The sequence below is a fragment of the Erythrolamprus reginae genome, chromosome 8, assembly GCF_031021105.1.
Source record: "Erythrolamprus reginae isolate rEryReg1 chromosome 8, rEryReg1.hap1, whole genome shotgun sequence".
NCBI lineage: Eukaryota > Metazoa > Chordata > Lepidosauria > Squamata > Dipsadidae > Erythrolamprus > Erythrolamprus reginae.
The window spans coordinates 58490916-58518108 of NC_091957.1; the positions used below are offsets into that span (position 1 = coordinate 58490916).

The 27193-nt window shown below is 45.5% G+C and overlaps 2 protein-coding genes and 1 non-coding gene across 3 annotated transcripts in view; 2 read left to right on the top strand and 1 right to left on the bottom strand.

Annotated features, from left to right (window-relative positions):
- TEX11 (testis expressed 11) overlaps window positions 1-26755 on the top strand; it is a 53961-nt gene extending 27206 nt beyond the window's left edge. The window contains exons 4-32 of the mRNA XM_070760045.1: window positions 6158-6215; window positions 8149-8270; window positions 8790-8874; window positions 9314-9393; window positions 9771-9851; window positions 9946-10065; window positions 10354-10434; window positions 10583-10668; window positions 12206-12263; window positions 12400-12495; window positions 14039-14120; window positions 15906-15984; window positions 16566-16717; window positions 17091-17176; window positions 18061-18201; window positions 19214-19316; window positions 21473-21591; window positions 22011-22096; window positions 22446-22493; window positions 22775-22815; window positions 22984-23070; window positions 23594-23664; window positions 23864-23980; window positions 24335-24410; window positions 24788-24937; window positions 25212-25320; window positions 25610-25730; window positions 26028-26201; window positions 26595-26755. Coding sequence (XP_070616146.1) covers window positions 6182-6215; window positions 8149-8270; window positions 8790-8874; window positions 9314-9393; window positions 9771-9851; window positions 9946-10065; window positions 10354-10434; window positions 10583-10668; window positions 12206-12263; window positions 12400-12495; window positions 14039-14120; window positions 15906-15984; window positions 16566-16717; window positions 17091-17176; window positions 18061-18201; window positions 19214-19316; window positions 21473-21591; window positions 22011-22096; window positions 22446-22493; window positions 22775-22815; window positions 22984-23070; window positions 23594-23664; window positions 23864-23980; window positions 24335-24410; window positions 24788-24937; window positions 25212-25320; window positions 25610-25730; window positions 26028-26201; window positions 26595-26666 — 2757 coding nt within the window. The 5' untranslated portion in view covers window positions 6158-6181 and the 3' untranslated portion in view covers window positions 26667-26755. The remainder of the gene's footprint in view (window positions 1-6157; window positions 6216-8148; window positions 8271-8789; window positions 8875-9313; window positions 9394-9770; window positions 9852-9945; window positions 10066-10353; window positions 10435-10582; window positions 10669-12205; window positions 12264-12399; window positions 12496-14038; window positions 14121-15905; window positions 15985-16565; window positions 16718-17090; window positions 17177-18060; window positions 18202-19213; window positions 19317-21472; window positions 21592-22010; window positions 22097-22445; window positions 22494-22774; window positions 22816-22983; window positions 23071-23593; window positions 23665-23863; window positions 23981-24334; window positions 24411-24787; window positions 24938-25211; window positions 25321-25609; window positions 25731-26027; window positions 26202-26594) is intronic.
- On the bottom strand, window positions 1335-5014 carry NCBP2 (nuclear cap binding protein subunit 2). The gene is made up of 4 exons (XM_070760043.1): window positions 4868-5014; window positions 3938-4119; window positions 3199-3337; window positions 1335-1778 (listed from the first exon to the last, which is right to left on the bottom strand). The coding sequence occupies exons 1-4, from the start codon at window positions 4952-4954 to the stop codon at window positions 1695-1697; spliced, it is 492 nt and encodes a 163-aa protein (XP_070616144.1). The 5' UTR covers window positions 4955-5014; the 3' UTR covers window positions 1335-1694.
- Window positions 13464-13608, top strand: LOC139171721 (U4 spliceosomal RNA). Its single transcript, XR_011559780.1, has one exon. It is a non-coding gene; the product is annotated as a U4 spliceosomal RNA (small nuclear RNA).
- Window positions 26756-27193: the final 438 nt, after the last annotated feature.

The window sequence follows — 27193 nt, forward strand, 5'->3', positions numbered from 1 at the left end:
AGACCCGAAAACCCCCCTGCAGTCCTCATTGCCCGAGCACGCGGAGGCCTCCTTGGGGCGCCCCCCGCTGGCCTGACCGCGAATCTACACCAACATTTAGAAACAGAAACAGAAGATAGACGGCAGGCAAAGACCTCCTGGTCCATCTAGTCTGCCCTTAGACTGTTTCCTGCATTTTATGTTACAATGGATCCGTGTTTCTCCCAGGCATGTTTCAATTCAGTTCCTGTGGATTGACCAACCACTTCTGCTGGAAGTTTGTTCAAAGCATCTACTGCTCTTCCCGAAAAACTGTACATGGTATATTGTTTTAAAATAATATTTTTGCTGTAAGGCGCCCAGAGTCCTTTGGGAGTTGGGCAGCGTTAGAAATTAGATAAATAAATAAAATAAATAGGGCAGGTGGGAAAGGGCAGCTCTCGGCTATGGGAGCAATTCGGTTAGGTCAGCTAACCCCAGGACACCTGCAGGCATCTCGCTACAGAAACTAGGAATTGCACACAAAAAAAAGATGTTGAATAACTGACAAATAACAATATACTGTATACAACTGCTCAAAAAAATAAAGGAAACACTCAAAGAACACATCCTAGATCTGAATGAATGACTGAAATATTCTCGTTGAATATTCTGTACAAAGTTGAATGTGCACAACAGCAGGTGAAATTGATGGTCAATCCGGGTTGCTTCCTAAGTGGACAGTTGGATTTCACAGAAGTTTGATTTATTTGGAGTTATATTGTGTTGTTTAAGTGTTTCCTTTGTTTTCTTTATTTTTGAGCTGTACATACATACATACATACACATATACATATATGTATGTATATGTCACATGTTTTTGCTGAATTTGAAAACTAAGGGAGACCAGGATAGATCTATTCCGGCCTTATTTCGGCCTCATCAGCTGTGTATATGTACAGCAGGGCCCCTCTTTCCCTTCCCCCTAAACCTGTGCAGGTCCTCTGAGCCAACTGCCCTGGACCAGGGCAGAAACCCAGCAGATTCTGGAGAACCAGGAGCAGAGATTTGGATCACTTTGGAGAACTGGCTGGTCCTAGAATGGAGATTTTTGCAGTATCTTTCCCCTGCCACGCCCACCAGGCCACGCCTACAGAGCCTGTTGGGAATTGAATGCGACCCCTGCCCTGGAGTGCTTCTCGTTTGAGAAGGTGCAGTCAGCCACATCTGGATGAAACCACAGGGGAAAGCCTGCCGGAGAGCTCTGCTTCTGTGGGCTCCCTCCCCTGCGTTGTTTCCTAGCCCTGTTCCACCCTACGTCCACCTCTACACAGGTCTGCCTGAGAAAGTAACAGTCCATCCAAGAACACCATCTCTTCCGGCCAATTTCGTTTTTATTGCAGTCTTGTTCCTCTCCTCTTAAACGCTAAGGACAGTTTATACACCTGGGTCATTACAACCACTAGGAGAACGTGCAGAAGAAGTGAAAAGAAATAAGAAATGGCTTTTTAAGCTTTCACTTTCTCCCCACCACAGGCCCCCCTCCCTCCCCCCCAATGAGGCCAGGATGAGCATAAAACACAGTGGCAGGTGAGAGAACGGAGTCTGAGACCAACCTGGCAAAAAGTGAAGAGCCAGCCCTTTCCCCCTCCCTCCTTCTGTCCAGCTGTCCAGGGAGACACAAGCTTCGCTTAGCTCTCCTCCCTGTGTTCCATCCAAATTTTTAAACGTCCCCTCTACATTTTCGGCAACTGTTGCTGGATAATCTTGCCAAAGCCGCCTCTTCCTTCGTCAAAATCCTTCCGGTACTCGTCTCTTACCTGGAGAAGAGAGGGAAAAAACCAAGATAAAGTCCAGCTGACCTCAGCAGAGCCGTCTGCATCCCAGGCTTTACAAAACAGGAGCCACCCTCGATTCTGGATGGACTCTGCAAAAGCCATCCCTGGACGGTCACTCGGGAAGAAGCTTGCAAAGCACATTCTGACAGCCCCTCAGCCTGGAACTGGCCTGAAATGGGCAGGTGTTGCTCCCCTGCTCTCTCTGCAGCCGGACACAGCCCCCTTGGCTCAGGCCACTCAAGGCTCAGATAGGGAGGAAGCCTTCATCCGTGCAAACCAGGGATTGACACAACTGAAAAGGAAACCTCTCCCAATGACAGGCAAGGCATAAGGACCCAAGAAGAGCCAATGCTGAATCGGGCCAAAGCCCATGGAGCATAGTTCCCTCTAAGCTGAGCACTGAGCAATCGCTCACTTAAAAATCATCATCAACTCAGAGTTTTCCAAACCTGCCCAGAAGCCGAGAGGGAAAGAGTGAGAGGGAAAGAGTGAGAGGGAAGGAGAGAGAGAGGAAGAGAGAGAAACAGAGAGAAAAAAGAGAGGAAGGAAAAGAGAAAGAAAAAGAATGGGAGTAAGGAAGAGAGAAAGAAAATCAAAATCTAGTTTGAAACTAGCTCAACTATTTAAGTGGCATTTTGATATTGATAGAGTTGCCCTATGATGAGCTCACTGTTATAGACACACAGTACAGTATTTTATTTTGAAATTCTCTGGGGCAAAACAGGGTGGGTTTTTGTTTGTTTGTTTGTTTATTATTTCTGTGCCGCCCAGTCCCAAAGGGACTGCCGCTCAGACACTATACTTTTCCGCCCACCCCCCAAAAAAATTAGAGGGAACACTGCCATGGAGTCCAGCATTCTGTGTCCCACAGTGCCCCCCCCAATTGTCCATGGGGATCTTGAGCCGAAAGAGAAGGCAAAACCCTCCCTTTCCTTGGACCCCCAACAAATGGGACCCAAGGGAACCCTGCCTGCCTCAACCCACACATGGACATCCGTTTCAATCACCACCATGGATACACTCGGCATCCCTGAATCTGTCTCATCCTGCCTTGAAGTTCTCCAGGCTGACAGCTGTCACGGCCTCTTCTGGAAGGCAATCCCATCAACCACGGACCCTCTGGGTGGAGAAATATCTCCCTTTCTTTGTCCTCACTTTCTTACCTGTGAGCTTGAGGGAGGGGCCCCTCATACTAGTATTGTGCAAGAGAGAAAATAATTTTCTCTACCCCCCCCCCCCCCCTTTTCTACCCCATGCAGGATTTTAAGTGCTGTGTGATCTCTGCTGGCAAAACGTACGGACTCCCAGGTGCCTCCCAGCTCAGAGTGGTCTCCAGAGGAAGGGACCCTTGGCGAAGTGGGTCCCCTCAAGGCCCGGCCCCCTCCCAGCCCCCCGCCTTTACCTGCCCGCCTGACAGGCCGCGTCCATACTGCCTGCCTTCCTTGAATCCTGCATCCCAGTCTGTCCGGATAACACGGTCGTCCAGCCGGGTCCCATTGATGAAGCGCATGGAGTGCTCAGCTTCAGCCTTTGTGTAGTATCTGGAGCATCGTTTTAGGAAAGGTTTGCAGGCGCCAAGTCACAGGGTGCAACTTCGGAGAACAGCAACCCAGGCCATGCAGAACAAGCTTCCAAGCCCTGCAGACAGGAACCACAAGCCCCAGGAGGGGCAGAAACCCAGCACCTTCTGCCAAAAGTATCCTGGGTCAATTCCCTTGGCACAAAGAGGGGCTGCAGGGCAGAACGAGCCCACTGCCCTGCAGGAGAGCAGCCTTGTTCTGGGCGCAACTGGCATGAACAGGAAGAAGCTGCCCTCATTTCCATTCAGAATAGAGCTGGAAGGGACCTTGGAGGTCTTCTAGTCCAGCCCCCTGCTCCAGCAGGAGACCCTCTACAATTTCAAGGCAAGACAGGGGCTGCGCAGGCTCTCTTTAAAAACCTCCAGTGCTACAGCGCCCACAGCTTCTGGTGGCAAGCTGTCCCACTGGTGAATTGTCCCAGGGAGGAAGATAGGAGGTTTCTCCTGCGACTCTCCTTGATGCCTTTCCATCCAGACTTTTCTCTTCCTCATCCTCCTCCCCCAGCAGTCTCCCCTCCCTGAGCCCCCCCCCCCAAGGCCCCCCATGCCCCGGCAAGGATACTCCACGAAGCAGAAGCCACAGGGCGTGTGCTTCTTCTTGTCCAGGCCCATGATGATGCGCTTGACGTCTCCGCACTTGGAGAAGAGTTCATGGATCTGCTCCTCCGTGGTGTAGAAGGAGAGGTTGCCCACGTAGAGGGTGGAGGAGCTCTTCAGGTCTTCCGCCTGCTGCTCCTTCTTTCCCTGCAAAGGACCCCCAAAGGACCCATCAGCCACCGCCAGCCCAGAATCCAGAACTCAGCCAGGACTTCCATCTGCCGCTGGGGAATTCTGGAGTTGCAGCCCAGGTTTCTTAATGCAGCTGAGATGGACCAACCCCCCCCCCAAGGCCCCCAGCAAAGGGGGTGGGGGGCAAGGAAACAGGGAGGCCTAAACAAGAGATCTCTGACCATTGTTGTTGTTGTTATTTCAACAATACAACGCAGTAAAGGAGATCCTTATGCTGGATAGTGATCTCCTTTGCCGTGTTGTATTGTTGAAATATTATTGTTGTTGTTGTTGTTGTTATTTCAACAATACAACACAGCAAACGAGAACATTATCCAGCAGTGATCTCGTTTGCTGTGTTGTATTGTTGAAATAATGATAATAGTAATAACAACAACATTTCAACAATACAACACAGCCCAACAAGATCACTATGCTGGATAGAGATCTGGTTTGCTGTGTTGTATTGTTGAAATATTATTATTATTATTGTTATTGTTGTTGTCACAATACAAAACAGCAAACCAGATCTCTATCCAGCATAGCGATCTCGTCTGCTGCGTTGTATTGTTGAAATATTATGGTTATTACTTCTATTATTAGGTGGTGGCGGTGGCTCTCCCCCTCCCGCCTGGACGAAGGCCCAGCCAGCCCCTTCCCACGAGCCCGCGGTTCCCTCCGGGTGCCGGCCAGGGGCTCCTGCCCAGCGAGCGCTCCCACGCACCTTATAGGACTGCTCCAGGTAGTCGCTCAGGCCGCAGTACGAGTCGCTGGTGAGCATCTTCAGGGTGCTGCCGAGGAGGCCCGACATCTTGAGCGGCGAGCCGGGCGGCCTCAGACTCGCCAACTCGGCCCACCGACTGGCAATTGGCTCCAGCGCCTGTCGCTCACAAGAGCCCTCCCCTTCCCTGGGCTGCCTCGTCGGCCGCCCTCGTGACTTCGCCGCTAGGGTTGCTGGGGATTGTGGTTCGGCCTCGACATTCCCGCCATGCTTTGCGCAGAAGAAGACTGAGGAAAAGGCGGAGGGGCGACGCTTGGGCGGGAAAACCGGGCATCCATTTTCTCGGCCTCTGGCAGGCGGACTTCTGTCAGTCACGGTCTCTTCTTTCAGGAGAAGCCTGGATTTGAAAGGCTACTTTTAGCTTCACCAGGTGCAGTGGCAGAAGCACAACCAATTTTTTCAACTCCCAGAACTCCCCCCCCAGCTGGGGCATTCTGGGAGTTGAAGTCCACGCCTCTTAAAATTTCCAAGATTGAAAAACACTGGCCTAGAGTAGCCAAACACGAGGAAGAATTTGATTAAAAGCTGAGAATATTTCTAGGGACTTGGTGCCGATTAATCTGCAGCTGATGAAAATTCACACCTTTTAATCAATTTGGCTAGTCAGAAAAGGTGAATCCGGGCCGTTTCTGATATAAAATGGTTACCAGACTCATTCTTGTGGTTTTTTTTTTCCTAATGAGGCCTCCTAGCAAATATGATTATAAAGTTTGTTCCCCAAAGAAAAGTTGAGTGAGCTTCTATGGCAGTACATTCTCAGAAGCGTTCTTGCCTGGGTTTTAGTGGTTAACTATTTCTTCCCTTCAGGTCACCTAATAGTCACTTGGCTATTAGAAATTAAAGTCAAGTTGGGGCCCTTCAGTAAGAAGGAGGAGGCATTGTGTCCATCCTCAGGGGGCTCCCAGAGAGGCAGGGCACCATAGGGTTTGCTCAAGACAGATTTGCTAAGCAGGTTATGAAGAATATTCAGCAGCAACTAACAAAGTAAAAGTAAAGTACTATTTGGCTGGCCAGAAAGGGGCTGCAAAAGGGCAAGAAATGGACATAGTGCTTCCTTTTTCATGTCCACCAAGCACCCCCCAAAGAGCCTTCGCTGGGTCAGCAGAAAGCTGGTCCACCTTGCAGCTCTATCAATGAAGCAAAGGCTGGAGGATGCTCAAAGCAGGAAGAATATGGTGGGAAAATAAGATATAAACTAGAACAACTAACATTGTTAAAAACCTTCTTTTCAAGGGCCTATTATTCTACATAGCAGAAATGGAAGATGAAAGTGACAGTCTGAAAATAAGAGGTAACTTTTGCATACAGCAATGAAATATATTTATTTATTTATTCGATTTTTATGCCGCCCTTCTCCTTAGACTCAGGGCGGCTTACAACATGTTAGCAATAGCCCTTTTTAACAGAGCCAGCCTATGGCCCCCACAATCCGGGTCCTCATTATTTAACTTTAGGGGTATAATCGACTCCTCTCTCTGCAGGTTCTTTCAAACCTGCTGTTTCAAAGAGATTTCTGATTCTGCTCTGACAGTTTGAGTCTGTAGATCTGAGTTGGAGTGTGTCAGCACCACTATCCCACCCAACCTTGTTGACAGCGTGTTAAGAGAATGTTGTATGATTATTTTACAGGTCTAAACTTCCAAAAGAAGGACAGCCTCTTGTAATCTTCCCCAATGCTGCTGGGAAATACAGGAGAAGGCCACTGACATAGTAGGCGGCACCTGGCTGCTTAAGGAGATGGCATCACCTGCTTAAGGGTCGTGGTTAGGTTTGATCAGACGTGGATAGGGTCAGGGCGGAAATTTATTTTATATATTCGATTTTTTAATGCCGCCCTTCTCCTTAGACTCAGGGCAGCTTACAACATGTTAGCAATAGCACTTTTTAACAGAGCCACTGCTACCACTTTGGCCTACCGGTAGCAGTGGCTGCCAGTGGTTCGCTGAACCAGTAGCAATGGATGGATGGACACACACACACACACCCCGAACCAGTCCCCCAGTCACCGCTTGCTCATCCTACAAGCGGATGTCCCAGGGTTCTCTGCTGCCTGCTTCCACCTGCCACCCGCTCACCTCCCTCCCCAGTGCACGGGGCCTGCGCTCTGGCCCTATCCTGGCCAGCCTGATGGCATCATGCGGAACACCAACAGTCCAATGTGGTGTGCATGGGCAGCAGCCCCTGGACATCCGTTTGCTGTCCCAGAACGGTGGCATTGCTACTGCTGCCGCTGCTCTCAGGCTTAGCCCCATAACAGCAGCAGCAGAAGGTAAGGCCAACCCTGGGGGGTGAGGGGAGAGGAAGACCCCCTGTGCTCGTCCGAGGAGCCACTTCAGAGGGACATGGCGAGTCTCACTCGCCTTTTGGGCAAGTCCAACACGGATCCGGCCTGAGGGACCATCCCGAAAAAGAAGCTTGCGTCTCCTTCCTTGGACACGGGGAAAGGGTCTGGGCTTGGTGACATAATTTGAACCGCCCACCCACACACAGGGAGGCTCGGAGGAAGCAGCAGCATCGATGGCAATGGCCCCTTGCCCTGAAGCACTGTGGCCAGGTCCTAGTGTTTGAGAGACTCCGTTCCGCAGGACAGAACACGTCGACCTCGCCAGCGCTGCTTTTGCCTTGGATGTTTCTCCCAGGAATGCAGTGGGTGAGAGCAAAAGAGCAGGGCAGAGCCCGGGAGGCTGCCGAGGGAAGAGCTGGAGATTCCCAGCAGGCTCCTCTGTGGAGCTGACCCCACCTGCAAGACTTGTAGGGGGTGGGGTTACCTTCTTGAGAGGCTGCTAGCCTGTAACCTGGGGGAAAATACCAGCTGTTTGTCGGAACTTTTTTAAAAACTTTTTTGGTTAAAAATGCTAAAAAAAAAAACCAAATCTAAAAACTGGGCATGCCCACCGAGTTATATCACTCCACCAAACCACGCTCACAGAACCAGTGGGGGGGGGGGGGGATTACATTTCACTACTGGATAAGGGCCTCTTTCCTGACCGTCACTGCCCACTGCACTACTGCCCTCTTGACTCAGTATGAAGCTGAATCCTAAAGAGAACCCTTTAGGATTGCTTAACCCTTAAGGGAACTCTTATTTAAATCCCATCAACTGACATCCTTGAGCTCTGGCATTTTATTTACCTACTGGAATGAGGGGGGGGGGAATTAAGTTGTCTGACTTGAAAACAATTTGCTGCCTCTTATTTTTATTCTAATGTTATTATATCTTTCAGAGTTGATTCAAAAATTGATGGGCCGAGAGACATCATTTGATATAGCAGACAGTATTGAGAAGCTGTTCAGCAAGATAGAAAGTACAAATAAAGAAAATTGGAAAGTGAATCAGAAAGCCCAGGTAGAGAAAGGGGGGGGGGGGGGGGAGCAAGAGTCATTAAAGGCAACAGGTTGAAAAATTAGGGAAGCCCATCCCCCAAAAAATCCATATTAGAAACATTTGATTTTTAGTTAATATTATGTTCTTCTACATACTGTATCTCCAAAGATGTAGAATAGTTACTGTGCATTGGCCCAAGTCTTTCTCTCAGCATAATTGAGCAAAGAGTGAAGAGAGGCGGTTCAACTGCTCTTGGTCAATGACACTTGTTGACCCCTCACAGACTTGCCAGTGACCTAACAGCACCTGCCAGGCCATCTTCTGCCTACCTCTGCTTTTTTGTCCCTCTAGCAAAGCGATAGCTACTGGTAGTAGCTCCTCTTTTTCCTTTCTACATTTTCCTGGGATTCCAAATCTCCTATGATTAAATTAAATAATCACTGCCTAGCTTTAACCTTTTGGCTGTTTTATTTATACTTAAATGATTTCTATGAATTTTAAGGGCTTTCCATGTTTATCCTTGTTTTTTTCCCCCTACAGGTTGAGGAAAGTGCAGTTAACTTATGGAATTGGACTGTGACCAAAAAAACAGTCCCTGGTATCACTGATATTCAAAGAGTTAAATGTCAGTTCGAATTCACAGCCATAAATCACAGCAAGAATGTTCTGATTTGCTAAAATGAGTAAAATATTTTCTGTTTAGCTTCTTGCATAATTTCTCGTGAATATCCTTACCTTCTTGAAAATCTATTGATGTTTTCTACCTTTCTGTGCTACATTAAATCACAGTGTTTGCAATAGAAAAAATAATTTGTTTCTAATGTCAGCACTAAGGGGAGGCAGAGGCAGAGACTGACATTAGGGTTTGCTTTTCCCCCTGAAGTTGATGCTGCATTGAATGAGTTGGAACAAATGGAAACGGTGAAGTGAGCACAGCAAATTTGTTTCCCTTCGTACTGTTTATGCCTATCTTGCATTTATTCTGTGTCACAAATATTTGTTTTCTCATTCTCTATATCTTCCCTGAGCACTGAAATAGTTAATGTTTTTGCATATTTATCTAGTACGCCATGTAGCTTGCAACCTGATGATGATTTGTGAAGTAAGTGATGCAAACGAAGAGATGATACGAAGGCAAATTTTGGTAATATTGTCTATATCCTTATATTCTTTATATTTGTCTTCTGTTTCCTGAAATGCTAAAGAGTTGATAAGGTTCAAGAACATTAGAAGAATATTGCTTTTTAATACATTCCAAATGTTGTGTCCAAGAAAAATTGAGTTTTAGCTTGTTGCAAGCCAAAGATTTAAACAAACTACGATAGCTGAGAAGTGATATAGAAATAGAATTGCATGATGTATATTCTTACCTTAAATACTGGTAGTAATTGATGATGGTTATTGTGCCTAAAGCAGCCACATTATAAAAGTCTCTGAAAGGTTACATGAAACATATCTCGTTGCTGGATTTGCAAATATTTCTGACTTCTTTTAAATCTGCACATGTCTTTTATGATCCAGATGTTAATGAAGACTGGAAAAGGTTGGGTGGATGTTGGAAAACCTGCCCTTGGCAATCCATTCCTTGACATTGCCCTGCACGTACGTTGAGGCTTTCTAATGTTTGTAAGTTCTCAGTATGTGACATAATAGTGGCTGCATGTATTTTAAGCTCATCGTCTGCTTTATTTTACAGGATCTAGAGAAACTTTATGATCAGCTGAACAAGGGCTGCAGCAATGAGGCTGAGGCGAATATGCACAAAGCTGACGTACAGAAAGAAATATTCAAAGTTCTGTCTTACCAGGCTGAATCTGTATGTTTGAAAAATAATTCAATTAATTGTAGCAGCATGAGGGCAACAAGTGGATTTTATCCATATTGTTATTATTCAGTAACAATATTGCAATAAGTAACATTCTTTAACTATATTATTAACTATATCCTTCAGTTCATTGGATTGCTGCCTCCCATATTGCTATTAAATCTGATCTATCATTTTGTGAGCACCCTTCTAATGCAAAATTTTATTGAATTTTTAAAAATTAAAAGAAACCCATGTGCCATCCAAGCAGTTCATTAGCATTTCATGTTGCTTTCTCAGGCAGTTGCTTTAGAAGACTTCCAGAAAGCGGTTACGTGTATTCAGCGGTGCAAAGACATCCTGACGAGACTGCCAAAGGAGGTCAGCGATTAGATCTTAAATGCTTTTTTATTCTGTTGTGCTGCCCTGGTCCTTCAGAGCTATGAAAAAATGAACGTGGCTAATTCTCAAATTTTTAAAAACGGCAATTACCAAACTATGATATAAATTACTCTAATTCAATTTACAGGCTTGTTACCTTTCCCTGCTGTGCTATAACTTTGGCGTAGAAACGTACGAATTCAAGAAATATGAGCAGAGCTCCTTCTGGCTCAGGTAATTTGACTCTGTTACTTTTAGCTAAGGTAATATTTTGATACGCAATAAATAAGATGTCCAACTCTGCCCAATGTGTAGCCACTGGGATTCAAAACAAGCGTTTATCAGAATGAGGGATCTGGTCCTGTCTGGTGATTTAGAGATTCTTCCAGCTGCAGAGGTAGTCAAAGCTAAAGTAATTTTATAAGTGCATTTGAAAGGCCCAGGTGGTCAGATGCCAGAAAAAGAAGCAGTAGAAACTGGTTGTTGTTTCTTTCAGAACTCCCTTAACTCCAGCTTTCTTTTTCTCAAATAAAGCAGTCATCACTGTTCGGTTATGTAAATTTGCAGATGCAATTTAATTATAATAAGGTGCCATTTAAACAGGCTTTGTACATATGATTTATTTCTGGATTAAAGAGAAAAAACTGTTGCACAGTCTCTCCAAGTGCCTGCATAATACATGCATGTTGACTTTAAAGTAGCAAATTAGGGGGTTTATTTGCCAAAAAAACCCGTTCTGTCCTGGTTATTGGACAAAGAAGACTGTTTTGTAATGGTAACTGCAGTGTATGGTATAGATAGATGTATGCCTGTAGGCCTCTATATCCTGCCCCTCATCTACTCTGCGTTCTATTCCTTTCATAGCTAATTTCTTTAGTAAGAAATTAGTATAATTTCTTAAGTGCTTAAGATGTTGTACATGTCAAATAATAACATTGCAAAATAAATACTCTGCACAGTGGCTCCCAAACTTTTTCAGTCCATCACCCCCGTGGTGCCTCAGTATCCCCAACTCCTACCTTATTCAGGTGGGAGTGGCTTGTTCATGCGGTAAAAGTCATTTAACAACGCTCTTGCTTAGCAACCAAAATGTTGGGCTCAATTGTGGTCATAAGGCTTGCTTGCTTTCTTCCTTCCCTTCCCCCTTTCTTTTTCTTTCTTTCTGTCTTTCTTCCTACCATCTTTCTTTCCCTCCCTCCCTCCTTTCTTTCTTTTTTTTCTTTCTTTCTGTCTCTCTCTCTCTCTCTCTCTCCTCCTGCAATAGAAAGTAACTTCCCTCAAGGCAAATATTTTGTGACAGCAGCTATGAGATGCTGCTAAAATTCCAAATTACTCATCAACTCTCAAGACATTGGATTCCTGACATAAGTTTATAAGTTTATGGCTTATAAAATGGTTCCACGTGTGCAAGTATATCTGGATGAGAGAAAGTGAGGGTGTCCTTGAATGTGTGAATAGACATGAGAAACACCCGTGCCTTTTCCAGTCTTCCAACTGGCTTTCCTGCTTTCCACATGGCCTCTTAGCGCCCCCTCCCCCCCCCCCCCGTGAACCCCCTTGCCTCTTAGCACCCCCCCCCCTGTCATCCCCCATCCCCCAGAGGGCAGTACCGTCCACTTTGGGAACCACTGCTCTCCAGTGCTGAGACATTGGCGTCCTTGGGGTCTTCTTTGTGAATGCATATTTAGGGCAGGTTTTTGTTTGTCAGGTGTGTTTTCTTTTCCCTTCCATAGTCAGTGAATCCACCCTGTTTCTTTCTTTTATTAAATAGCCTCAGCTATGAAATTGGAAAGATGCACAAAAACTCTTCAATCAGTAAAGAAATGCAGGTGAGCAATGTTTGTAATCCACTGGAGAGTATTTTTGCTCTCAGTGTGAGAACCATTGATACATGACCTTTATTGCCCTTCTCCGGTTCTCAGCCTTTTCAGTCCAAATATTTATTTTGTTTTATTTTATTTATAGGCAAAAGTGCTAAGATTATTAGCTACTGTCTATTTGGAGTGGGATTATAAACAATATCAAGAGAAAGCTCTCCAGGTGATCATCATGGCTAATGAGGTGAGGTGGATTTCTGGGCTAGGCTAATTCTTGTTAAGAGTTTTGCAATCAGTAGAATGACTCCCAAGGTAATAGGGATGTAGAGGAAAGCAACAAAAAAGGAGAAAGAATCTAGTAGTGCCTTTTCCGGCAAATTTTTGTCAAAATGGATCTGCTTTGGTGAATTGCAGTCCCCTTCATCAGATGCATGCTATACAATTGTGAAGTATTTATGTCAGGTGGGTTCCTGAAGGCTCGGCAAGCTTTGGGCAATCCTCTAGCCATGGAAGGCCGGGCTTCAGCAAACCCCCAAATGCCACCCCTGGCTGGCCATCCCCACCCCACCTTTCCCAGGAATGTCCACATGGCCCATTCATCATTCCAGGTAAGTGCAGGAGCCACACGGTCTGGGAGGGCAAAAAAGGAGCCCCCCGAAGGTTCCAGAAGTTCAGAAATGGACCTGTTTCTGGCCTCTGGAGGGCCTCTTGAATCTGAGGGAAGCTGTTTTTGCCCTCCTGGAGGCTCAAGGAAAGCCTCCGGAGCCTGGGGAGGGCAAAAAACAGGCCTGTTTTGGGCCTCTAGAGGATCTATGGGGCTGGCGGGGACCATTTTCACCTGAGTCTTTGAGAGGGTGAAAAAAAGGTCCGGAAAGCTGGAAACGGGCTCATTTCCGGCCTCTGGAGCCCAGGGGAAGCAGTTTTTGCCCCCCCAGAGGCTTGAGGAAAGCCTCCAGAGCCTGGGGAGGGCAAAAAAGCCCCCCCCCCTTTTCCCACCATGGTGCAGGCAGCTGACTAGGCCTCATTCACCCAGCAACGGGGCAGTGAACCTGTTGTTTAAGGATCTGAAGTCCACTACTGATTTATGTATGCAGAATATACATACATATCCATCTCAGTTCATCTCTATGCATCTGATAAAATCAAGGTCAGTGTAGTTTGTTTGTCCTAATGGGTTTTTTTTAAGTCAAAATGATGTTAAAAAGAATAAAATGTTTTGCACAGTGGCAGAATCGTAGCCAATGAGGTTTATCCAAGGTGCGATTATTGCTAATTGAAAGCTATTTAAAATGAGAACAATAGTTTGAGGTCTCTGGGATTTGTTAAGATAACTTTTTAATTCCCTTAGATATGAGGCTTCTGAGGTAAAAGATTTTTGAGGCGTTTAAATGGAAGATTAAGCACCATGTAGTGTTTAGCTGTGGTTCAAGCCCATCCATTATATTGGTAGTTCCCTGGTATCTTTGGATCAAGGCAATCTACCCTCTGGAATTCTATCGCTGGGAAAATGGGAAAAGAACTGGGTTCAACATCCTGAGCTTCTAAAAACAAAAAAAAGATGAGATATCAATCTAATAAGAACAATAATTATGAACTGGTAATCTGACAATAGCAGGTAGCTAAGGATATTTAAGATTTTTCCAGAAGATACATTACAGAGAATACTCATGAAAATTTTTGGTGTTCTTTGTGAATAGGCTGTACTATTTAACAGCTAGTTAAAAATATCTCGAATCTGATTGAAATACTTTGGGTGTCAAGTAATACCTCGATGTTTCCATTTACAGGAGAATTTACACCCAGCTGGTTTTTACTTAAAAATTAAAATTCTCTTGAAAGGTGATGCCTCGGATGAAGATATTAGAAAAGGTAAACAAATGCTAAATGACAAAATAACTATTCAGGAAATCCAACAAGCCCTGAAAAAACAAAAAAGCAACAAATCTCCAGGCCCGGATGGCTTCCCAGGAGAATTTTATAAAAAGAATAATGGAACATTCGAACCCATCCTATTGGAAATATACAACAAAACATTAGAACAGGCAAAAATCCCAGACTCATGGAGAGAGTCCTATATAACAGTAATTCTGAAAGAAGGACTAGATAAATATAAAATACAAAATTACAGACCAATATCGCTGCTGAACGCAGACTACAAGATACTAGCTGAAAGAACCAAAAAAATTCTAAATAAAATTATCAACACCACTTTTTTACCACTTAGACAAATGTCATGTTGTACCAGAACAGTATTAGACATCCTGGAGTAGTGTGAAGCGCACCCAGGAAGGCAGGTAGCTCTCGCCTTCCTGGATACGCAGATAGCATTTGATAACGTCAGCTGGCAATACTTATTAGAATTAATCAGAGAACTAAAATTCAGCAATAAATTCGAAAATGTAATTCAGAACACATATACCCTTCAGTCAGCCAGGGCGATAATAAACAGTGACATGAGAAATCTATTTCCCATAGAAAAAGGGGTACGCCAGGGTTGTCCAATGTCACCTGTCCTATTTATATTAACACAAGAACTATTATTAAATAAAATACGAAATAATAAAGAAATAAAAGGAATTAAAATAAAGGATGAAGAATACAAATTGCAGGCATATGCAGATGACGTAGTATTCTTCTTGGAAGACCCTATAAGCTCAGGCCCCGAACTACTCGGAGAAATAGAGTGATTTGGTGACTTTTCAGGATTAAAAATTAATAAACAAAAAACAAAGCTCATGACAAACAATATGACTCTGAAGCAAATTAAGAAATTAGAAGATGTCACAAATCTCCAAACTACCAAAAAGACTAAATATTTGGGACTAACTATATCTTACAAGATTCTATCCATCAAGAAAGACAATTACTAAAAACTCGCACAGGAAACCAAAATAAATCTGGAAAAGTGGGGGGGATCTACAATTATCAATACTAGGCAGAATTGCAGTAATCAAAATTTCTTTGTCTTTTTCAAATCACTCCTATTAATAATCAAATTTTCATACCTTCAGGATAGTAAAAATAGACTCCCGGACCTAAAATTATACTATAAAGCTGCTAGTCTAATATGGATAAAAGACTGGATTAATCTTTCAACAAAAGAATCCTGATACTGGAGGGCCATGACCTACAGATGGGTTGGCATGCCCATCTCTGGAAAGACGAAATAAAAACACAAGCCATTTTTTAATAAGCATCTGATTAGAAAATCCTTCTTAAAAACTTGGTATGAAATTAAAAGGAAATATTACACAACAATCCCCAGATGGTTATCCACCATGGAAGCTATCCAAATTTGATAGATAGCAGTTTCATTTTAACTTGTGCAGGTTAAAATTAAGCTGATGTATTATTCTGGTTCTAAACAGGAACTTTAAACTAATGCAGGAGCCCTTAAGAGTTTTACAAATATAGTGTCCACATTTTCTCACGTGAATTCTGCCTTTCCTTCTTTTTACAAGCAAAGATTATGGGGTATATTCATTTTCCTATTGCATAGCAATGTAAATTATCCTGGTGAGCTTCATCTGTCTGTGCAGACCATTGGTAATTTGGTCAGTCTTGTGTGAGACAAAATATTTGCACTTCCCGCCCCCCACCCCCCACACACCCCCTTTTCGTGAACATGTTAACCTTGCGGTTGCTGCTTTCCAGCTGTCACTGAACTCCTGCAGCACGAGGTTTCTCTGGAGATCTGTCTGGACGCTGCGAAATTGCTTCTTGGACACGAGAGGTATAAAGACGGAAGGGGCCCCTGGACACAGTTAGGCAACTGTGCCTGTCATAATAGTATTTTAGAATATAATATTAAGGACATTGACCTAATGGATTTTCTTTGTGTGTGTTTTTTAACAAACTTCAATTTTCTACAGCTTGTTTCTATGATTTATTATCTTGCAATGGAAGGAGGTGAATTAAATAGAGAGTGCCAGAGTTGCTGAGTGGCAGGAGGTGGGCAATAGGTGCAGGTGCATCGGCTGAGTGGGAACGCTGGAAACAAAGGGGCAGTGATTAATCCTTCATTTCGAAACTCAGATTGATTTGAAGAGAGACATTTGGGGAAGCAGCATTTTCAGCCAGAGGCCTACAATTAGTTCGATTACACCATTGTAGGTACTGCGCACAGACATGCAATTTGATTCCTGTCAGAGTGCTCCACTAAGCTTTTGATATGGAAATCTGTGTCTTAATGACTGTTCTGGAAGAAGAACACAGTGAAGAGTCAGGTTTCTGTTACTGAGAATTAAATACATATGAATTCTCTCAGCTTTACCCCGTGTCAAAATGCCCAACCTCTTTTTCATGTACATTCAGGGAAGCCATTGGATTTGAGTTTTTGAAATCAGCCTCTCAGCTGTTTGAAAGACCCTCGGATGCTGGCCGGGTCCTTCTCTTTCGGATCGAACTCCTGTTACAGAGGACGCAGGAGCCACTTGCCAAGGGAATGATTGAAGAGGCCATTGCAGGTCTGTCTCCAGCTTTTAATTATGCTGCTAGGGTAGAAAAGGTTGGGAGCAATTGGCAGGGTATAAAAATATCTGTTTTGCTTGAAATTTTCAGCTAAGAAATCCAGCAATTATAACTTCATGCTGATTAAAATTGTGTTACTTTATATAACAAAGATTAATATTAATGTAAGCTTGTCTTTAAATTGTTCAACCTTTAACTATGATTCAAAAAGTCCACTGGAAATTTTAGTAGCAATATTTTGAGCTTTTCGGTAAAACCTTGCTTAGTACTGCTAGGTGTCATTGATGGTCCTAGGTCTCAATATAGTTAGACATGTAGACATTCTTCAGATTTGTAGAATTAGTGAAATTCTGAAATTTATCTTCCTAGCGCAGAGCATAGGAAAGCAGCTGCCTCCCGAAATACTCAGCCGTCTACACCTTGTTTTGTGGGACAGAGCAGCTAAGAGTTACGAGGTTTGTGCTCTTGCGATCTCTGAGCAAAGTCAGCGTATCCTTTTCAAAGTATTTATTTATTTATTTATTTATTTATTTATTTATTGGATTTGTATGCCACCCCTCTCCGGAGACTCGGTATGCAGATAACACCTTAAAGATCAATCCGAGAGTCTCAATTTCAGATTATTGATAATGTTATAGAGCAAATAGATGGTCTTCATTACCTGTCATTTGATTTATTCTGAAGGTAAGTATGCAGGTGGCTAATATTGTGAAAATATCTGACTTATGTTGTGTTCATCATCTGTCTTGAAGATTTATCCCTTGCTTTACATTGATATTGGGGTGTCTGATTACGCTCATATTAACTAATCTCAATTAATATATATAGTAAGTGAGAAACTTTGGGAAATTCTCCCCTGGCCTGAGGAAAGAACCCACCTCTCTGCCTTTGCATAGGCACATGTTGAGACCACCTCTAACATTAACGAATCCCAGCGACCAGTTGGGTCCCGTCAACTAAACAATGTTGTTTGGCGGGACCCAGGGGGAGAGCCTTCTCTGTGGCGGCCCTGACCCTTTGGAACCAACTCCCCCCATATATCAGAGTTGCCCCCACCCTTCTTGCCTTTCTCAAGCTCCATAAAACCCACCTCTGTCATCAGGCATGGGGGAACTGAGACTTTCCCTTCCCCCTAGGCTTATAAAATTTATGCATGGTATGTCAGTATGTATGATTGGTTTCTTAAATTGGGGTCTTTTAAATTAACTTAAATATTAGATTTATTTACATTGTATTATTATTGTTGTTAGCCGCCATGAGTCTACGGAGAGGGGCGGCATACAAATCTGATTGATTAATTAATTAATTAATTAATTAAGCCCCGGTTGGTGTCTTCTAGTGCAAGAGCTATTCGGAAGCCCTTCAGTGGTACAGCTACTCTCTCAGCTTTTATGCCTCTGGACAGGCTGACCAGCAGAACCTGGCAAAACTGTACAGGAACATGGCTGCTTGCTATCTCCATCTGAAGGAGCCTGGCAAGGTATTCCTCCTTCTTTTTGTCCCCTTTCTTCAGGGACCCCCTTTAACTGTCTCCCTGGGCAGAGAAGGAACCTCCGACAATGGCTGGGAATCAGGGGCTGTGCCTTTCTGAAGAGTGTGTGTGTGTGTGGGGGGGGGGGTGTTCTTACTACTTAATATTGAAGGCCTGAGCTACAGGAAGCCCAAGAGAACAGGGCCTCTCCTTTATACCTGTAGATAAGGACCATCGTCAGTTATATGCTTTGCCTTGGTCATCAGTTGCAATGGAAGCCAGTAATCTTCCCAAGAGGAGAAGACAGGTGGGAGTGTATCAAGTCCATCCGCTTCTTGCTGAGTTTTTAGCACGTTAATTCGTGTAAAGTGGGCTTTCTTTCCACCAAGCAATATTCTTAAGCTTGCTGTCTGTTCCAGAAGACCCAGAGCCATACAGCCTGTCCCTTCCCAAGGGAACATCCTATTCTGGAAGATATTGCAAGTAGTCTTGGCTCATTTGCCTCAGGAAGTCTTTGCCATCATTTGCAGCGCTCACTTGCGATGGCACACATGTGCAGCTCACTTCAGACTCCCGAGAAAGGAGGAGGCTTGCATGGCCCTTGGCTGCTTTAGGGACAACCAGGGGACAGGGGCATCTGGCAGCCTGGCCAGTTCTCTTCTTTCAAAGCTCCCAGCATGACAGCTCCTTTGCCAGCATCACTGCAGAAGCAAAGCTCTCCTCTCATCTTGTCAGCAGAGAATGTGTTTATGTTGTTTTCATTGCTCCAGATAAACCCAAAGATTTTAAAAATGAAAAACAGAAACTATTGTGTGGATGTATTAACTTGACAGTGTAAGAGTTACTCCACTGCTTCACTTGGGATATAATTACAGTAATGGTTTAATATAATATAATATGACATGAATACAATATAATATAATATAAATATGTTATTGCAGGAATGTTAGTATTGAATAGAAACTAATTAACCAGTTATCTGGCTATTGTCACTAACCAAGCTGATTCTCTTTCCCTGGAGGCTAATGAGGCTGTAAAGAAGGCGGAAAGCTACGACCCAAGCAGCATCTTCACTCACTTCTACTTTTACAAAATAGCAGTCTTAGAGAAGAATACCTTCAAAGGTAAACCCCCTTGTGCTTTTACTGTGCCAGTGAATGTGTAGTCCCTCTGTTTAAGGGCAAGGAGTGTGAGAATGTGGAAAATTACAGCAAGGGCATCAGCAGGAAGAATGTAAAAGTTCCAGATTTAGAAACCTCACAGCATTTGGGACATTTTATTTTTTCTATGTAGACAAAAATGGTAATACACTGTTGTAATCATAGGTTTATAAGCACTGAAATTTGGAATGGAATATTACTGGAGAGTGATATTTTAGCCCAATTGTGTGCTGAATAAAACCTTAATTCTTCCTCTATGGAAAGGCAGCAAAGTCCAGGCTGAGTAAGCAAGCTGCAGACTCTATGACCATGTATGGAAAGCATTTAACTTGGTATGCAACGTGGAGAAAATCTATAGCTAACTTCCATATAAGGAAATACAGTATATGCCTTTTATTCTCATTCCTTTGCAAACGCACAATCCAGGAAAAAGGCAAAGAATGGAGCTTCCATTAATTATCTATAGGGAAGTCACAAGACGCTTGCCTTATATGGTGTAGGAGTGAATGGTAGTTGGGGGATGGCTTAATATATGTGGCGTTCGCGAATTGGTTATTCTGTACCACATGTCAGAAGAGTGAAATACAATAAAAGGAGCGATCCTGATTTAACAGAGGTCGCCTCATTGAGAAAACTTTCTCTTTGTCGTTTCATTCTGATGTGGCGATCATGGCATCCAGTGCCTCCCTAGAGGTCGACCCACTGAAGGAGGGCTGCATGCTTTCAATACACTGTCTCTTTGGTAATCCTTCTTGCCTGCTTGTTGTTATTAATGTCATCAAAAAGATGCTAACCACTATTATCAGGGTGTGCAAAATACCGGTAATAGTGATTTTTTTTTTTGTTACATTACTGTTATTTCGTCACATATTTGGAATCGATAGAATATTTTTAGGTTTTAAATTAATTACTTGGGCATACATTATAACCTTCAACAGTTTAGTATTGGTATATTTCAGCATAAACTTTAATATGTCCTATTTGAATAATATATTTAACTATATAGTTTTTATACATTTCTCTCCCACCAATTTTAGGGTTCTCTGGATGGACTATGAAACTATTAAAATGGTAAACAAAATTAAGGGCATTATAAATGGAAAAAAATACATAGAATAAGAAAAATAGATTCAGAGAGACTACAGAGAATGTGATTCTTGTACAGTCTCACTGATTTAAATTTGCAACCTTGAAAAACGAAGTAATTATCCTTGACATTTATTTTATTGCATGTTATTTTAACATAGATCTTTCTCATATATGTAATTTAATTAAACATAATTGAGGATTCAAGCCAGAAGAGTGAGTAGCAATCGAATTTGACTCAAAAATAGCATCCTCGGCTTTTGTTCTGGTAAAAAACGCAGGATCCTGAACTGAGCCAAGGGGTGGAGAGTGACCCCAGGCTGCCCCTTAAGGTTGCTAACTAAACACATATGTATCCCATGTTGGTAAAGTAAAGCAATCCCTCCTCACATGACAAATAGAATGAATAACACAAATGGTATGCATTGTAGGCACTGGAAATAATTTACTAGCAACCACTACACCTCTGTGCAAGAACAACAATGAAATCTTACAGCACTGTAAGAGCTGACCAATGTCTTTGTCTCCAGGGACAATAGTACAAAAGCCTGCTATGTCCACCCTCTGGAACACGGAAGAAGAGGCCACGCTAAGATCAAGCCTCACATGCAAGAGCTGAGGTGGTTCCATACGCAGTGACAATTTGGCCTTTGAAGGTAGTCTTGGGCTACCTGATATAGGCCATCAGTACGCAGCCCATGGGTACGAGCGGCAGTAAAAGAGCCGCAAGATCTGAAGGAGTCAATCAAAGCCCAAACCTTCATCTAAAGCTCTATTGTAGACCTCACCCCATTCCTAAGAGGTCTTTAAGGGGCGTGCGTAAGCGCACGGGTGTGCCTGCCCACCGTCCCTGTCCTACTGTTCCCATTATTTATTTCTTATGCATATACTTGCCTGTTTATACTTGCATGTTTATGTTATGTTCATACTTAGAATTGTATTCTCATCCATGCTTGACAAACAAGCAAGCAAGTAAACAAACAAACAAACAAACAGGCCAAAGCTGCTGCTGACGAGTCTTGTCTGCCTTTCAGCTTGGGATGCGTTTGTAGCAATGGAGAAATCGGCCGCAGAGTCCACGGAAGGCGAACTGCTGGTGGAAGGCTCTATGGCTGCCAACCTCCTGAGCCTAGCAGCTCAGTTTGCCTTGGAGGTACAGATTGGACCCTGGGCCTAGTGGGACCTCTATAACCTACCCCTTTCCATGGGACATTTTATATAAATAAAGCCAGCAGAAGCAAAGCATCCCATTCTCCAGGAGGCCAAGGAAGGGGGGAGAGAGGGAAACAAGCAAAACTTGGATACTTGCATCCTCATTGATACTTACGATGACCACCCTGTAGAGAGGGAGAATTAGTGAAAGACACTGGAGCTGAGCGACAATGTTCTAGTCCTCATGGTGTCTCTCATCATTAAGATTTGCTCCACATTTTGTGCTTCGAATTGAGATTCCCCAAATATATGAATTGAGTTTTTCAGCCTGACCATGTTTGAACTGTGTTTAAAATATGACATTCATTATGTTCAGGTAGAAAAATATTATATACTAAAGTTATATTTTTAATATTGCAGAATGGTGAACAGATCATGGCTATTAAAGCCCTGGGGTATTTATCTCAACACTTGCAGGATTGCCAGCAAGCACTTACAGCAGTGAAGTGAGTAACACATATAAATGCTGTTTGTTTCATAATATGAAGACTTTGGTCCTTTTTTATATTCCCTTAAAATGCCCTCGTTTTATATCTGGGAAGGATTTGCTTTACTTGAAATCTTGTGTCAGATCCATTTTTCAAACATATCCCTTAAATTAGTTCTGAATTTGAGTCCATCTATACCATATTGTTATTATTAAAAGTTTTGCCATCTTTGTCCACTACTAGATGTGGCCCCTGCCCTCTACAGTTAGTAACAATGACAAAAATAAATAGTTGCTCTTGAAGGAAGGTTTTAAATGACGGTATGTGGTTGCTAAACATCATGTATTACAATTGGCTTTTGTTGCAGATGTTTGATTCGACTTACGTTGTCGAAAGTGACATCTGAAGAGGAGATGTGAGTTACCATTCTAGTAGTTGTGGATGTTCAGTTTTCCATAAGGTGTTAGTGGGAAAAGTTAAATAGCAACTTGAATTATATAGAAGGATATAAACGTTGAACTGGACCTAGATTTGGGGTTTCTTTTTCACCCTCTTGTCGCCAGTGCTGGCTCTTCCTCTCTGTCATCATAGTTCTGTTTCTTTTATTTCAACCGCTGTTTCTCCAGAGAAGATATTTTCCTCCCTTTAATATCATTTAGTGATGTTAAATAACTCCCACGTTTTTTTAAATTTTAGGATTAAAGACATGGAGACGCTCCTATCATACTTGACCGCAGGTATTAAACTGGTTGGGTCTTTGTGTCCATTTACTATGTCCAGATCCAGAGCTGCAGGGGGGGGGGGGTCGTCTGACAGACCTTTTCACTGTTCTGCAAAGTCCCCGTCAGAATGCACAATGTCCCTAAATCCGTGTTTGCTGCTAACATGCTCTTGGTCTCTCCCAGCTCACCGTAGGCTTGAGGAGCTGCAGGAAGAGGGGAAGGAGCTGCTGGAGGTCAGGGCCAGAGAAGCCCAGTGGTTCAGAAAGATAGGTAGGCCACGGCAGAGAGACCACCCTCACCCTGCATCATCGCTGCCACGGGTCCAAAGCAAAAAGTAGTATAGGGTGGAAGTGGCCTGGCAGGGGAGACTGGCACCAGGGCTGCACGCATCGCCTCCTGTGCAAAATGCTGCCACCTGACACACACACACACCCCTTCTGCACTCATGCACAGGCGCAAACCCCTGGGGGCGTGGTCTGTAATCCAAAACGAGGCGTGGTTGGAGCGCCAGGAGTCGGGTTTTCTTGCGCTTGTCCCCTGGGCCCTTTTGTCTCCTGCCTTCCACGAAGGGGGGCTGGGGGACGCGTCTCTGTGGACTGAAGAAAGAAGGGGCTTAGAAAGCAGGAGGATTCTTTCGTGATCATGGGGGTCCCCGTGTAACCTCCGTACAGAAATAATCCGTGACTTTTTAAGCCCGTCAGGAGAGAAAAAGCCTTTGTCTAAGACAGAATTGTCGTAATTGCCGTTAGCGATGCTGTTAAATCCGACATTTCTGTTTCATTTGCTTCGTGAGCTTGGAACTTGGCTGTGCGTTGTGAGGGCTGCTTAAAAGTGATGAGAGACTTCTTCCTAATGTCCTTCAAGGTGGGCGCTTCCCCCTCAATCCTCCCCCATGTCTTTGCCGTTGCAAATGTTGTGGGGTCCTTGTGCCAAAGCTCTTCTAGAAAGGAGCCCTGCCCTGTTACGATTCAGGCCCCGTCCCTGGGCGGCTGATGGGCCAGCCAGCAGCAACTAGTCTGAGTCCAGGAAGTAACTGTGGCCGCCCTGGTCTCTTTTGCTCCAGTTCTCCCAGTTTTGCCCTCTTGATAAAGCGGCCCTGCTCGCTCAGAGGACCTGCCTGCTCATGGCGGCTGCAGTGGACCTGGACATAAGCCGGAACAGTTTGCTCCCTGCGGATGAGGTAGGAAGGGGGTCAAAGGTCGACTTTTGTATTTTAGGACTGTTTCGCCTCATGTTCATTTCTGATCAGTTGTCCTGTAGAATTGTCTTTGGAAATGGGAATAGTGTTTGATACGTGAGCCACCCTTCCAGCCTTTCACACTTGACGTCCTAAACCTGTGTCCATTCTGCCCTTTTCTGCTTCTTTAGAGAATTTGCAGGACATTTAAATTCCACAAAAAATATATCTAGGCATTGATAATCAATTGATAAATCTACATGTGCCAAAAGTCAGGGAATGCACCTCCTGAGACTGCAACAGACGGGGTGATGCTCTCGTGTGCCGTTTACCTGAAATGTGTGTTGTCTCCCAAAGCAGGCGGAGCTGCTGACTCAGGCCCTGGAGAACGTCCAGTCCTGCAGAGCAATCTGGGATGTCTTGAAGCAGACAGGTGAGATGGAACCGCTACAGTCCCAAGATAAACCAAGGGTGAAACCTGAGGGGGGGGGGGGGCTTGTTTGCCCTGAGGCTGAAATCGGTCAGGAGTACAAGCCTGTTTCGGGCAAGAGTCCCTTGAACCCTTTCAGGCCAGGCTGCAGCCCCGTCCGAGCAGATCGTGGGGGTCTCTGAGCCTGGAGCAGTGGAAGTGAGACCCCTCCCGGTCTTTTGGTGGAAGCCCCAGGCCGGCCTAGGCTCCGAAAGGCCCCTCTCCTGCCCGAACCCTTCCCCGCTGTGCTGAGACTCTACGGGCTGGGGGGCTCTTTGACCCCCTCCCCCAGTCGTCCCTCGTGAGCTACTAAGAGGGGGGTCTCGCTTCCTGCTCCCCAGGCGATTTCCCCAAAGACCCCACAGAGACCATATTACAGCTTTATGAATTTGAAGCCAGCGCCAAGCTGAATTCTCCTGCAGTGTCCAGGCTGCTGGACGAAGTGCTGGCGCTTCCACAGGTGGAGGTCAAGACTCTTGAAACCCTTGCTGGTAAGAGCCGGGCCTACTGCCCCCACTCTCACCCCATCCCTCCTGCCTCCCTGGGCAGCAGCGGCTCCCAATGAGTCTGAGGCAGGGAAGCCACAACAGAAGCGGGGCTGACGTTTCTGGGATTAACCCCCTGGACACAGACACACACACACACACACCCATCAATGTTGTGCTTGCGGGCTGTTGCCCTGAGCAGCAGCCCTGCGGTTTTGTCCAAGGGCAGTGTGTGTCCGGTCTTTCTCTCACGCCTCCTTCCTCCTCCTCCCCCCTCAAGCCCTGGCCATGGAGTCTCCTGCTCACTACCCCTCCGTGTGCAAGAGGGCTCTCCGGGGCGCCTTGGCTCTCCTCAGGAAAGGGGAATTGACCGACGCCATCGCCTACAGGTGAGCAGTGGGGCCCACGGAGCGCTGGTCCTGGCTGCGTGAGTGGAGGGCAGGCTCTGGCGGGTACAGCCTGGGGATGCACCCCCCACGCAGGACCTTGAAGGTGGCAGCTCCTTGCTGGAAACCTGGGAGGGAACTGCCGCTTTTTCCTTCCCTGCTGATGAAGGTGGGGCTGAGGGGGGGTGCTGGATAGGGGTGACCGAGCCAGAGGTGTTTGGGTGCCTTGCAAAGCAGGCAGGGTGAAGGTGCTTCCCAGGCCTGTGCCCCCCTCCCCTTGTTTCCTGCTCAGCAAATGCCTGCACAGCTTGGTCCACCTTTCCCTGCCCTCCGGCCCCATTGAGGCCGGCCTTTGTGTGCTGGAGGAGGCCTGGACCTGTTTCGAAGATGCCTTGACCGTGTTGGACAACAGGGTTAGTATCATGCAGCGGCCTTTCCGTGGGACTCTTGGAAGTCTGCCAGGTGTTGTTGCAAGGGAATATTTTGCCTGGCTTCCCCTGTTGACATCGCAGGCTCAGCTGGATGAGAACAGCCCCCCACCCCTCTCTCTCTCTCGGTGGTCTCCACTCCTGTCCAGGCAGTGAAAGGAGGCAGCTTGCGTGTCCGGCTGTTCACCTACCCAGCGGCGTTAAGGCAGAACGCGGCTGTTGGTGTTTCTGCCCTTCCTGGTCGCACTGAAACTAGGCTTGGACTCGTTTGGGTGCTAGCAGGTGCTGCTGACCGGCTACCCAGAGGTGGAGATTATATGGCTGATGACCCGAGCCTGGAACACAGGGATCCACCACTACGCTGCTGGCAAATACAAGGAGGCGGAGCAGTGGTGTGGCCTAGGGATGCGGTTCTTGGCCCACCTGGGGGCTTTGAAGAACAGCTACGAGAACCAGGTGGGGTGGGGGGGGCGGGGGGGAGAGGACTTAAATCCCACCCTCTGAAATGGCCCCTTGTAATGGAGGACGAAGCACAGCCGTTCTGGTTGACCAGCTCTAGTGGCCAGAGGAGGAAAGTGCTGAGATTTAGCATCAAGTGGGGAGTAGGGAGTTTCCCCACAAGTTGTTTCAGGGGCCTAAATGCCTCTCTGCCCCCAAAGCAGCCAGCGCCTTCTCCTAAGCATCCCTCTGAACGGAGTCTGTGGAACTGCAGACACAAGAGGCAGCACTTAACAGCCCCGGTGCCTGTTCCCCCCCCCCCGGGCCCTCATTCTCCCGGTTGTTTCAGCTAAGGGAAGGGCCGAGCTGCCCAGCCTCTCCTCAGCCCAGCCTGCCCACCTTTGTCCACAGATGATTGGTGTCTATGGTGAGGTGCTGGACAAACTGGACAAAGCAAAGAGGCTCCAATCCAAAGAAGAGTGACCCTGGACTGGCATTGGCTGCACACAGGCCGTCAGTGGCACGTGGGGTTGTGTTCCGTGGAGGAGGCTTCACAGACACCAAGCAGAATAAAGGAGCTCTAAGGGCTCAGAAACCTATTTGTCTCCCCTTATGTGTCCGTAATTGCACTTGTGCCGACGCTCCTCCCACAAGCGGTCCACCCACTTTGGCCTCCCAAACGGAGCGGGATTGAGGGTCCGGCCTGCAGTCCAGCGCAGCTCACGTACCCAGCTCTGGATCTCATAGTTCCTCAAGCACCCAGGCGACTGCACTACTATCAGTAGTAGGCACCTGGCTTACTTGTTTGTGCACACACCTGCACTGCAAGGCGAATAACCATTGCTACGTTGCAGCATTGGTCACAACTCATAATGTCGCAGGCAGTGTGCTCGTTGTGTAGTGAGTGGCTTGAGAGACTCCACGACTGGTAGAAAACAGCAGAGTCCAAGGAATCCAGCAGAATGGCCTTAAAAGAGGAAGCGCCAGTGAAAGGCTGCGATGGACGTGTC

Coding starts and splice junctions, on each gene's coding strand:
- NCBP2 (XM_070760043.1), bottom strand. CDS start 4,954: ATGTCGGGCCTCCTCGGCAGCACCCTGAAGATGCTCACCAGCGACTCG. Junction 3,338..3,937: donor TGTGGCTTCTGCTTCGTGGA/GTATCCTTGCCG, acceptor ACGATGCTCCAG/ATACTACACAAAGGCTGAAG. Junction 1,779..3,198: donor GCGGCCTGTCAGGCGGGCAG/GTAAAGGCGGGG, acceptor TCTCTTCTCCAG/GTAAGAGACGAGTACCGGAA.